The sequence below is a fragment of the Haliaeetus leucocephalus genome, unplaced genomic scaffold (genome assembly GCF_000737465.1).
Source record: "Haliaeetus leucocephalus isolate CR32 unplaced genomic scaffold, Haliaeetus_leucocephalus-4.0 Scaffold173, whole genome shotgun sequence".
NCBI lineage: Eukaryota > Metazoa > Chordata > Aves > Accipitriformes > Accipitridae > Haliaeetus > Haliaeetus leucocephalus.
Genome location: NW_010972609.1, coordinates 13,331,494 through 13,345,179, shown reverse-complemented (window position 1 = coordinate 13,345,179; position 13,686 = coordinate 13,331,494). Strand labels below are relative to the sequence as shown.

Below are 13,686 nucleotides of genomic sequence, written 5' to 3'. Positions count from 1 at the left end.
AGTGAGTAATCTATAAATTGATGCACTACAAAAAAAAAAAAAGAGGTTCAAAAAGGATTAGAAGTATCTGAAAAATCCACTGCCAGAATCAAGTTTAGTTATTTATAAAACACAGATGGCTCTTCTCCCCACTTTCCTATAAAGATGGATCTTTACTGGCCCTAGGCCAGCTCAGAAAGGACACTCACTTTCAGCTTACAGTCATTATTGTTGACAACAAAGCATAACTGATCAACTTTGGACACCTCTCCCAACACAACCCCATCTGTTAACTCACCTAGTTAAATTTTATATTCTTACCTTGAACAGAATCCATTTTAGCTTTAATTAACATTCTTAATCTTGCCACCTCTTGTCTTTTTAGTTCATCCAGCCGTGTTCTCACATGGTGGCTTACTAAATCAAGCTCTCTGCTTAGTTTTCCACTCTGTCAAAAAACAAGTTATGTATAAAAAATGGAAGAAAGTAGCCTTTACGATTCCCATTAGACATGAGCTGCAAGACAGCAGACTAGTGGCAGTCTTTGGATATGCTGTAGCCCACACTGTAAGAATCTCAAAATTTTTTCAAAGAGCAGATTCAAATTTTTTTAAGCCTATGGTTATAGAAACAGGAGGAATCCTAAAAGCTTTCTGAAAAGATAATTTCTAAGCATCTTGCTCCTCCAAAGAGCAAAAGCATGACCTTTAAGCAGCAATACCTAATAATGTTTAAGTGACAAATTTCTTAATCAAATGTTCTCAAATTAGTTCAAAACAACTGTGAGATGTACACAAAGTGCTGTGTTCTTCATCCACTTGATGATAGCTGTAAGACTTGAGAGAGAGAAGGTACAAGCACAGCAACAGCAAACAATATGTATTGCATGAATATTTATCAGGATCTGGAAATGGATAGTAACCTTCAAGGGTTACACTAGACGTAGCACAGAAGAAAAAGGAGCCAAAAGCTGCCAATGGCAACACGAGCAATTAAAGGAAATGCAAAAGGCAGGATCTCCTCTTTAAGTCTGTCACTTTAGACTGTTTCCTACCTGTCCCTTGCTGAATTTCTAGCTCATAAAGGGGAATGCAGAACAGCCACCACCTAGAGCCAGGAACTAAAGTAGAAAAGACAAGAATGTGGTAAGGTTTTGGAGAGAGTGCTATATGGATTGGCACAAAGAAAGGACAGCAGCAGAGAAAGCCAGAGGTCTATTTTATTCCTATATACACTGACCTTACTTCTAGTACAACTCCTCAATTTCCCCCGACTCTAAAATTTGTCTTGTAATCCTCTTCCATGTCATCACATTCATTTGTGATGCACTATCTTAATCTCAGAAGGCAGATATACCTTTGTGTTCAAAACAGTGTTCCAAGTTACTCAGCAGGCAACAGCGAGTAAGAGCTACGCTTGCAGCTGTTTTGATGTACATGAAGGTTCACCTCCCTGTATGAAGTCTGAAACTGGCTTTTTAGTAGATAGGCAGAAGGCAGAAACTATGCATTCAAGTATACGTTGTTGGGGGTTTTTTGTATGCTATGGGATACTCTTTAATTAGAAGTTCTGCTGTCCCTTGACTACAGACAAAGATCTAGTAAGAGTTAAATTCCTAAGTAAATAAGAGTGGGAGGAAATTTAAGCTCACAAAAATTGAGAGGAGTAGGAAAAAAGAAAAGGAAGAAAGAATACAACATACATGGCTCGTGATTATGGATTTAATTAACCTTCATTTAAGTCTTTTTTTGTACATACCTTTATTTCCTCTATGTCAGCAGTCTGGAGTTTCTCCCTGAAATGCTTATCTGTTTCCAAGACATCTATTACTTGCCTGAGATATTCATCATAATAAAGTCCTGTATCCTTCAAAAAAAGAACGTGAAATTGAGAAAAAATATACTACCAAACATTTCATTTTGTTTAAATACAATTAAACTGAAACTCAAATCTCAGCAACACAGGCATTATATTCTCTTACATATCTTTGTTTTCTTCTGATTTGCATCATTGCCCTAAAACAACTTAATCTTGTGATTCATTTGTTTCAACAACAGACAAGGAAGAGAAGAAAAGTGTTCAGGAATCCATGTAATACACAAGCATCTGTCATGTTAATATAGTTGGGTTTTGTGGTTTTTTTTGTGTTTTTTTTTTTTCCAAAAGTGTAATTCATTCATTACTATTCTATTTGAAACACTGAACTGGAATCACTGAGTGGAATTTCCTAAGCCACCACTCAATCGCTTGAAAGAAGTCTCTGTGGAACAGTAAGCACTTCTTCCTACTGTAAGCTGGGGAACTCCTTCCATGTGTCATCTCACCTTTAGCCCCTCATGGAAAAAAAATAAAAGAGAACAAATTTAAAAAGAACCTCACAACAGTAGATGTATGACAATACTGGCTAATATTAGTTTCCTTCCTGCAAGTAACTCCAGTAAAGAACATCTAAATTTCAGGAAGGTAGTTTGCTATAGCCAGATTACTAACAATTATGAAAAAATATTTAATTAGATAAATTTCATTACACTTACTGGACTTTCTACCTTCTCTCCTTCTACGTGGCCTTCTCCTTTAACTTTTGTCTTATCTATGTCTATAGGTACAGCTTCCAAGGCCATTAGGAGACATGTCATCAGCAAAATACACTGTTGGGGCAGGACAGATAGCCGCTTCATCTGAAATGAGACCAAGTCACAAAAAATAACATAAATGATATTATCATACTGTACTGATTAGAATTTTTTTTACATTCCTACATAGATACCTGTAATAACCCACTTCCCACATGTTTTACTGCTCTCAAGGAACACTAAAACTCAAAGAATTAAATACAGCTTTAATTTTTAAAGGCCATTATTACACAAGCAGGTTTCCTCAGATTACCTTACAACTGTGTGGCAAACCTAAGTTGTACTGTAAACAGTAAGAGGTTTTTAACATGTTGAAAGGTATTATCAGTGGCTCCGCAGAACAGGTGGGAACATCCGATGTTCATACACTCGTTTAGGATGGCCAAGTGTTGCATAACTAATACTGACATTCCCACTCTGATCATGTTTTTCCTGAAGTTATTGGCAAACTCCTAAAGATAATCATGGACACTGAATCAGATCTTAGTGTAGTAATGCCAGTTGTCTTTATGTTTCAGCAATGGAGTAGTTTGCCTAACTTGGAGTCAAGATCCCCTCCAAAATTTATTTGCAGGAAAAATATTTTACAATCCATGTTATATCTGTATGTCAAGTTGACAGAGATTCCTGAAAAAAGTGTTCACACTACCTGAAATTGTTGCTCAGGCTGGGGCTTTAGGTCTAGGGAGCCAGTCTCCCCTAGACTTTCTTTGGTATCTTACATGGGGCTAACTCACACACAGTTTGTGAGCACGGAGCACTTTGAGAGTTCTTGACCTCTCTCTTCTCTCCCTCTATCAAATTTGGTTGAAAATACCTCAATTCATTCAGAAACTGGTAAGATGGAATACTTAAACAGTGCGAGTACAGGAAATCCAGCTAAAAAAGTAATGATGGTAATCCAACATCTGACAGCGAAGTCAGGCTCTTGAGACAATATAGCCAATTCAGCCTATGACAGTCCACAGTCTCTGGATATTCTATAAAAAGCTTGAGCAAACTCCAATATTACATAAGTAATATAAATAATTTCCTGGAAAGTGAAAGTTGCCAGTCAAATAATGTCTAAAATTAGCTTAAATATGTCAAAGAAAAGGATGTAATATTTAAAAAATGTGCAGTCAAACAAATCAAAAGCATACCTGCTACAAGGAGAATTTCTGTACAAGTGCTTCAACTAGCCATGCAAGTAATTCCATCAAAAGTACTTATGTCCACCAGCAGGAAATCTCTTTTTTTGGGGTGGGGTGGGGTGGGAGGAACAAACTTTAATTACAGTCAGTGCCAGTTTTCCTGACTACATGGCTCTGATACTCAACAGTGAAGCATTACTTTTGCTTGGATTAAGCTGCCCTTTTACTAAGGCCATAAATGTAGATAACATTAAGCATTTAATATTAAGCATTGCTGACACCCTTTATTCATATAACTATTACATAAAAGAAAGCACTCTTATTAAGAAAAAAAATGAGAAATGCATACAAGATGTGCAGAGATATCCTTTCTTTTGTTGGGGATGAGGCAATAGCTAGAGATAAAAACATATCTACCTATACATCTTCTGTTTCGTGTGTCAAAGGCTCAAGAATGACAAGAATTCTGTGAAACTGTTTTTTCTTAATCACTTCTTCAGCAAAAAAGAGTCTAACTGAATGCTGCTCAGTTATAGCAAATACTTGTTACTTTCGTGTAAAAAATGACTAACATCTGATCATTACCAGACAGGATAGTAAGAGTTATTTTTGTTGTCATATTGAGCATATTAGATTCAATGTCAGCACTACTGTCAGATCCACAACAGCAAGTCTGATTAGCTTTGCCTCAGTCATTCCTTTAAAGCAAGCAAACATGCAAACAAAAAAAACCCGTCAGATCCAGACTGATTTTCTGGAACTAGTAAGTTAATTTCTACACTTCCACACAAGCTGCTAGCTTACAGTGACTTTATAGAGCTGATAAATGAAGGAGTTAGTTATTCACTATCACTTTTACAAATGCCAAAGGTCTAATACTTCAGATGTTTTTAATTACAGAATATTGTTGTAAAAATGCTGTGCCTAGGTTTGCAATTTCAACAGGATTTAATCACAGGAAATGATAATAACTAACAAATAGTAGGTTTTCAAGTCTCCTAATCTTGACGTAGATGCCAAGACTGAATATTTTTGAGTACTAACTGGATGACTTCTATAAACCAAATCACCAAGTTAATGGACTTGCCCAGAAGTCTCCCTTCCTATCCTCATACTGGATCTTCAGGCCAGGCTAGGTTACTAGGGCAGATTAACAATGCTGCTGGGAAGTCCTGAATTTGAGCTGTCAGCTGAGTCTGTTAGTGGCACAGTTCATTTTATGTATCAGTGGCATGGATAACATTAAGTTTATATATGTTATGCAGGCCATCAGTTCTTTTAGGTGGCAGACAACCATCATCTTACTGTCTGAATTTTTTGTCTTGCATGGACAAGATCACCTAATTTTGTCCTCCTTTTTCTAAAAGTAGATTGCCGTATCTGCTGTTAGAGTCAGTCTCTGAACACTGTTTGTTATTTTGTCCTTACTAAGGCATTTTGATATACCTGTCAACATATGAACACATCTAGATCACCACATAGGCTTGAAGACAACAAATGGAAACTGGAAATAGCTTAACTTATGCACCAGGTTGGATAGAAACAGAAAATAGTGTTTCTGTAACAGACTACCTGTAACATGACAAGTATGGCAAGTAGGTCCACAGATAACACGTTGTGTGAACCATCTCTGCTCTGAACCTGTCATCCATTTACCTCATTCAGTGAACCCCCTAAGTTCTTGTACTGGAAGAGATGTAAACAATTTATTCTTAGTTACCATTTCCATATTATAGCTCTCCAACAGTGATTATACAACAGTCCTCACTCTTCTAGCCTAAAGAGTGCTAGCTTACCTAATGATTCCTTTTACAGAAGTTTTTCCAGACCTTTGATCATGCTTGTTAGTCTTCTCTGAATCTTTTCCAGTCCTTTAATAACCAATTTGAAACAGAAGAACCCTGGGTGGCCTAGGCTATGCTACAGATTTTATCAGAGCATTGTTTCTTAACAAGAAAGGTTTATAAATTCTACAGGTAGGACTAAGAATATTTGCAAGGTGATGGTTCACTCCAAAGCAGACTGAGATAAAGTTGTGAGGAAGCCATTGCGCTTGCCTTTTCAGATGAAAGAAACAGGAAAGACAGTAAAAGTAAGGCAAACACTTAATTCAGTATCTGTCAACTAAGTGTATTTAAAAAATGAATAGGAGAGAACTGAACCTCAAAATCTACTTTGAAAGATTCTGGATGAACAGCCTGGGCAATAACTTCTCTAAACACAGAGCATTACTACAAAAAAAAATTACAGGTAAAACAAAAGTCCACCTTGCTGAAATTCTCACAGAGTATGAATGGGACAGTCAAGTAAACTGGTAAGTGAAAGGCCATAAGTGTGCAGGAAGTCTAGGCAATGGATATGAAACAAAACTAAAAACGCCAAAGTATATGAGTATAATAACTATACTCTCAGTATTTTTAGAAATATTTTTTCAAAAGGTTAGGTATGTTTGAAGTATTTATTTAAAGAAACTGTAGCTTCTGATAATGCTAAAAATTGGGACCCCGATAGATGGATAAATATTTTTTTCCAAGCAAAATATTTTAATATATACACAATTATAGTAATAAAAGTAATTTAATATTACCATAAGCCACTCTACTCATGTAAGGTGCGTAAACAGTGTTTTTGAAAATCACATGTGGCTATTACTTGAGCATGGTGATTTCATGTAAGACCAACAGGTCAGGTAGTGAGATGAACCATGGCAGAGAAGCCATGTGCTAGCCATAGTTAACGGCATTGATTCATTCTTTGCCCATGGCACGTACTAAAGCCAACACTTTCAACAATGACACCTGGTCTTTGATCCATTTTAAAGACATAAATAATCTTTTTAAAGCTGATGACCTACATCTTCTAGTAACGTGAATAACTGTGGAGATGGGGATTGCCCGTTTAGGCCAAAGCGGCGTACACCGTTAAACTTTTAAGACTTTTTCCCTTGCTACTCAGGAAAACTGATAGATAAAATGTCCATGCTGAACTGAAACAACTGAGATATAAGCAACCATGTTGGTCTGCCAAACCTCATATCAGGGAGCACTAATCTCCAGTGGATTTGGGATGGGCAACTGCAGCTATATCATCTTAAACTACCCCTGCAGTAGTCAGCAGAGCTTATCTATCAAAAGCCGTCATCAAACTAAGTGCCATTGGATCTGCTGACTTTCTGTGGGATTTGTGCTCATGGGCAATTTGGGTTCCCTTGGAAATACCATTCTTTGTAATTACACGCTGTCATACATAATGGGAAAGACTGGATGATACCACAACATGTTCTTCACATCTATTTGACATAATAAGCTGCTCTGAAAATAAGGCTATCTACTGCCCATCAGGCAGTTTTGTTTCAGGTTGTACATAGGGTGTTTTTATTGTAGCCCTTTTGATAAAACAGGCCAAAAAATCCAGAAGTACCAGGAAGAATTAAAAGCAGAGAAGACCAAAATGGATAAGCAAAAGATATCTCTATAATTACAGCTGACTTTGCTGACTACTATGCTTAACACAGGATTTCCCATGGTATTTTGAGGAACTCAACTGTTTACACAATCTGTGCTTTAACAAGCAAATTAGAAATACATTTATTACAATAAAAAATAATTACCTAGTAAAGACAGAGTTATTGTATTTAGGTATCTATTAGTCCAGGACTATATTCATCAAAATTCCCTCAATAAAAGCAGGTGACTAAGACATGCATCAACCTTTAGAGTGTGACAGTCACAGCTGAGTCACTGAGCACATTCTACTCTGACGCGTATCAGAAGAGACAAACCAGGCCCATTGCAAATTCTAATATTAATCACATGCAAGAAAAAAACTCAGCGTGATTCTCAAATTCAGGAACTAGAGGGAAGAGTGACAAGAGGCAGCATGAGAGGAAAACCGGGGTTCCAGCTTTTGTTCCACTAAACACTTTACTATTAAGAGTTCATTCCACCCTCAGCCTGTTGCCAGCTACCTTCAAGAGTTCCTGACTTTTGAGAAACCCATTCCTGGATGACCATCTCTTCCCAGCCATTTTAGGGTGAATCTATGTGTCTGACCCAGGAATGTGGTTTCTTCTGTAAGGACTCAGAGCCACCAAGTTCAACAGACAATCACGGTGTTGCAGAAGAGGAGCAATGTCAAGTTGATAATTGTCATCAGGGGTACATAATGCACAGCATACATCCTCGTGCCTGGCCATGGGTGTGTGATTTTAGTCAAAGACATGTAGCCCACCTAGATGAAAAGGTAGCACAACTCTAATCTTCTTGTATCGGAAACCAATCTCATCTTTCCTAAAGGTATAAACAAACATTTCTACTTGTAATATATCAAGAGAGCTAATCATAAAAGTAGTGCTCTAGAACTGACAAATACTGTAGTTTATAAACAAAGCTAATATCCTAAGCTGTCAGGGAAAACAAAAAATAAAAACCTCTCTGAGTATAAAGTATTTTAAAAAAAACAGAGCAAGAGCCAAGAGAATGAGATAGTCAGCAGAAAATAGAGCCACCAATGTACTTGCATGAACAGAAAAATACAATTGGAAAAGAAAAGAAGCAGGCTGTCTGCCAGCAACCTTGATCTTGTTCCCACTAAAGTTAATCACAAATTCCTATCAACTTCAGTGGAACAGGATCGGACATTTGAATTATAAAGAGCTATGGGCTTTGAAAGATAAGTATAAAATGCAGCTTCTAGAGTTTGTTCTAGCAACATTAACACAAGCAACTAAACATACCATTAGCACACCTGTTTTACAGAACTGCCAGGTGTTTATAATATAAACCTGAAAATTTACTTTTCATTAACTTAACACCTATTTCCGGAAAACAGCATTATTCTGGTACTGACGTCTCCATCACCTTCCTAGCAAAGCACAAATATTTTTAAGGGAGTAACACCCAATGTCAAATTTTCTAAAACTGAGATAGGCAAAAACACATAGTGATATCAGTGTGTAGCATCTGCACGTGTAGAAGCTCAGCAGATGATTATGAAGTAAGATAGCATGACATTGTAAATGTCATATTGCATGTTTGCACTCGCCAAATCCATGCATACCTTGATGGGCAACGTAAACATAAGTCCAGACTTATAGAATACACAAATAAGCCTACCTATTCATAAAATTTCACATATGCCTGCTGTATCTAATATGGAAGTAATTAAACCTGTGTGAGATACAGTGCAGACACGCAGGATGATAGCAATATTCTCTAGTCATGACTATACTGTGACTTCCTATTTTAATGCTGTACATTGGAGAAGCGAATAATCTTCATATGCAGTGAATTAAAAAAACAAAACAAAACAAAACAGGAAAGAGGTAAGACATCTACTGATTTTCATCTTCCTACGAATATTCTAACCTCAGTACTAAAATGAGGATATTAGAAATATTATGTAAAGTACTCCTTCAGCAGTTTGAGATACCCATCTAGCATCTGCAGTCTGTGTTCATCTCTCTGAAACAGTGATATACCTGTCCATATATCACAGTTTAAACAGAGAACGTTTAATGCCATGGGTTTTTCCATTTCTTTAAGAATTATTTGCAAAGATATAAATTGATTAGCTCATAAAATCTTAAAAAAAATACATTAAATGTTTGAAATTAGGCAGAAACAGATTATTCTTCTGCCATATTTTCTGTTTGGAAACACCTGAAGTATCAGTGTTAGTTCCTCCCTGTTCTTTCAGGAGGACTTGCAGCACAGACACTGTAAGCTATCATACCTTAACCAACAATGAAAGTCAATTAATCTATAGTTAATGCATCCTCTTCACAACGTTAGTCCAGTGAGTTAATCCAGTATTAGCATGGCTAAAATGTGGCAACAATTTTGAGAAGGAAGTGCAAAAACATGTTTCAGCTCAAGATGCTAAGCTAAACCTTTGGTTGTGGTGAAGACGTCTTTTCACTAGGTCACCAATCCTCTAGATATAGATTTCTCATTGAAGACATGAGCAGAAAACAATGTAAAAAGGGAAACGGCTACAGTCTGCAATAGTTTTCCCTTTACAAGTTATCTTTCAAAATACAGAAACACCTGCATACTTTTCTTCCCAAATGAGAATTCATCCTTTTAAAAGTTAATATGTAAGCATCGTTTTTCCCTCTCCTCTTTCAGTAAATGTCCCATCCACACAAGCAGCAACAGTTTTCCTTTCATTATCCTTCAAGTATTTTTTCTCTTCTGTCAAAGTTGTCCATTAACCCCATAATTCAGATGTTGCTTCTTTTTTTCTAGCCAAAATCCAACAGGTTTCAACCTGGACATGCTGTCCTAATCTTTTGTTAGAATACATCTCATGCAATTCTCCGCACCAGGAGACATTCCTTATTTTTTCAAGAAGCATTTTAATATTGTACGTAAATATAGTTTTATATAAAACAGTATTCTTTAAGCACATAAAGGCAGTAGAATCCTTTCTTCTCATCCTGTTTAATTCTTTTCTTTTGACGTGTATTAGCTACATTTTTCTCACTGCACTTTTATCTGCTTCATTCTCTTTACAAAAGTTGGCTGATAGAACAGCTTCTTTTTTCAGCTTCTCGGAAAAGACAGCATGCCTCAACTGTGTAGTACAACATTTGCTGACAGAACCTTTTTTAAAAATAAATATACTTCATCTGTTTTATTGAGTCACCCAAATGCTGGGGGATATTATATAGTAACACAAACTATGAATGCTCAAGTGGGAAAGCAGCAAGTACTATTTACAATGCAACTGTATGTCCAGAAATAAAGATGGCATACAAGCAAAACATATGGCCTGCTGCTACACGTGCTTAGCTCTGTCATAAGTGAAGTTTGAAAAGAAAACTGTTTTTTCTTGTTGCAATGTTAATGGTTCATTATTTAAAAACCTCTGTGCACATACACAAATACACATGCGTACTTATAATACTACCTGCCTCCAAGGAACTTCCCTATCATTTCATAAAAATAAGTATCAGTGTCTACAAAGCTATCTTACTAACTGAAGAATGCTGAAATGTTAGTCTCGTTTTTAAAAGGAACTTGCATGATTTTATCAATTCTTTTCAATAAAGTTGGCTAAACCAAAAAGATTTATGAAGCCAATACTCAAGCAAACGCTTGTATTGAATTCAAGGCATACTTGATATAACTCCTATCAACCTCAAAAGTAAATTAATAAAAAATAATTGCCACTACAAATACAGCTTCCTGTACTATAAATTCAGTTCCCATATAGAACAAAATATAATAGCACACCTGGAATCTCACAAATTCATTTTGTATAACTGTCAACAGCAATTTTGTCAGTGCTAGCATAAAAAGCAACCTCATTTCAAATATGCTACTACATGCAACCAAAGTATTTGCTCAAACCCTAATCTCAAATCAAACAGCATTTCAATTATTCTACTAATATGGATTTTGCTCTAGTCAATAACAAATAATGATGCTACAGTAAACCTTGAATGCCCCAGGACTTCAAGGTACTTTTTTCCCCTTTGAAAGAAAACACAAAATAGCTAACAAGAATAAATCTAGATCTAATGATACAGAGCCAGATTTTAAAATATTTAGGCACTTAATGATAGCTGCCTAGTGAGATTTATTCCCATAATTTGCTAATTAACATTGATTTCTACTTGCTTAGGAATCCAAATATGCATAAATATGCCACTCTTGTTTTACAAATAATATAAAGCATGAGAAATGTTATCACAAAAAGGGTCTATAAATTTCCTGAATTACCTGTGATGAAGAATAATATTTACAACTGAGTATGATTAAAACGGTTCTAATAAAATGCAGTTTCTTTCATTCTTCTAACTGTCAAATCATGCATAGTAAGCAAGAGCAAAAACTGTCGAAATTAACATGAATTTTGCCTCCGATTTCATTTGATTTGGCTTAAGTACCTGGCCATGTTTTTAGCGACCTACAAGCATATCCCTTACCAGAAGGGATTCCTATATATCTATCAGGAACTTCTGAGAGATCTCTTCTGTGTACTGAGCAATCAAATAGACAAGAGCACAATACCTCACTAGATAAATGCCTTTGTTGAACAGGAGTTCAAATCAAGGCAACACTGCTATCGGCTTTTAACTTAACAGTAAAGGATTTTATCTTTCTTTTGTAAAGCGCATTTGTTTAGTCAGTATATCACTTGAAGTATAGGTCAATATTTCCACACCTCTGACATTTGAGTCAATATAATATTTTACATTTTTTATTGTCTCAGAGAACTACTGCTCTCCCCTTTCATGACTACAATTTCAGTTATATACATATCAGTTGGGGGCAGCTTTTGACAGAAAACCTTTAACTTGGGTTATATGAACCGAAAGTTTATGTTCAGCAGTACTACCATTACTACACAGCCAAGTTATGGAAACTTCTCCTTAGTCTTAATAAAAAAGAATTCTTTTTTGTTGTTGTTGCTTAGTTTTTATTTGCCTGATAGGATTTTCTGAACATAATTTCAGATGCCAAATAATGGTATCTCGAGCTGTATTATAGCATCAAGTCACAAGCAAATTTACATCAGATACCTACATTAGGTGCCTTCACATACAATAGCTAATGGAAGATTTAAGCAGACCCAATGGGCAATATTAATTTATAATTTTGCTTTCCCCCTTTTTGTTTAGTTAATTATCTTGGTTAGAAGTGAATGAGATTCACATTGTTCTACTACAGCACAATTTGTTTAATGATAGACATGTTATTACTTTTTTTAATATGACTATCTTTCTTATTCTAAAATAAAATATTGCCACCATCCATAAGATTACAGTAGTGAGTAAAAAGGAAAATACTTAATCACAGTTAGGAGGTACTATACGTAATCAGGTTAATAATTTGCAGCCCATGGTGGATGTTGCACTGTGACTGTACGAGATCATTGTGTAGGAAATACCAGTAAAAGATGTAAGTGGACCTAAAGTGCTCACAGAAATGTGGGCTTCTCCCATAAACCTTTTGTGAGTCTTAAGTGGAGGCCCATAATGGTTACAACAGCACCTGGTTTCAAACAATTTTTCAAACAATTTTTTAGTGGCTCTTCATCTCCTATCCAGTCTTCAGAGCAGAAATCTTTCCTGTGCTGCTCTGTTTAGTTGAGAGGGACAGTCACTTCAGAATTCGGGGTAGAACTGCACCAATACTGAGGCAACTACAGGCCTTTTCTTTAGAGTGGGAGAAAACAAGATGACAAAAAAAAAAAACCCCAAAGCAAACCTCCACGTTGAACTTGATACCATGGTGTACTGGTGCTTCATTGTTGTTACTGTGATGGTCTAATTTTGAAAACACTGGACGTTATTTCTCCACAGCAAATACTTGTGACTCAACAGAGGCTTTTTCTCCTACAGGCTTACTAAAAAGTGTTGCCAAACGTGAACTCTTCTGGAAACCATAACCACGTTCATTTCAGGAAAAAAAGTTACCTCTCTACAACCATGTTTCAACCTTTTCCTCTTTTGGAATACTTTCTATGAGTACAGCGGCTAGCCTGACACTAGAGTACTTTACCCACCTCCTCCAGTGGCACTACAGTAAACATAACGCTGAAAAGCTGTACCCTTTCTAGTGAAATCAGTCTAATCTCCTGGGCAAAGCAGCCTAAGTTTTTCCTGCGGGTTGTGCAGTTACCAGCCAGTCGAGGTTCTGCTGCTGCTGCTGCCAGGTATGCATTGGTTTCTCGTGGTGCTTTAGAGCTAACTGCTTACGCGTCCATCAGCGGGGCTGCTGAAGCGTTACTTCCTGAAAAGCCACCGGCTCCGGCGGACGGCACCCGTGCCAGAAGGCCGGAGGGAGGGAGGGAGGGAGAGAAACCCGGGCAGCCTCCCTCCTGACGGGCGGCAGGACGCTCTCGGTCAAACTTCGCTTCTCCCCTCATACCGCCACCGCCCCCCCCGCGAGAAAGCCCCTCGCCTCGGCGGGCTGCTCTCTCTTGCCCGC

General features: G+C 36.9%; 1 protein-coding gene across 3 annotated transcripts in view; it reads right to left on the bottom strand.

Moving 5' to 3' along the window:
- Positions 1-13,686, bottom strand: part of NUCB2 (nucleobindin 2) — a 34,552-nt gene that overhangs the window by 16,888 nt on the left and 3,978 nt on the right. For all 3 annotated transcript variants that reach the window (XM_010563836.1, XM_010563837.1, XM_010563835.1), the window contains exons 2-4: positions 2,514-2,657; positions 1,738-1,845; positions 301-427 (exon numbers count right to left, since the gene is read on the bottom strand). In XM_010563836.1, the coding sequence (XP_010562138.1) occupies positions 301-427; positions 1,738-1,845; positions 2,514-2,657 (379 nt within the window). The remainder of the gene's footprint in view (positions 1-300; positions 428-1,737; positions 1,846-2,513; positions 2,658-13,686) is intronic.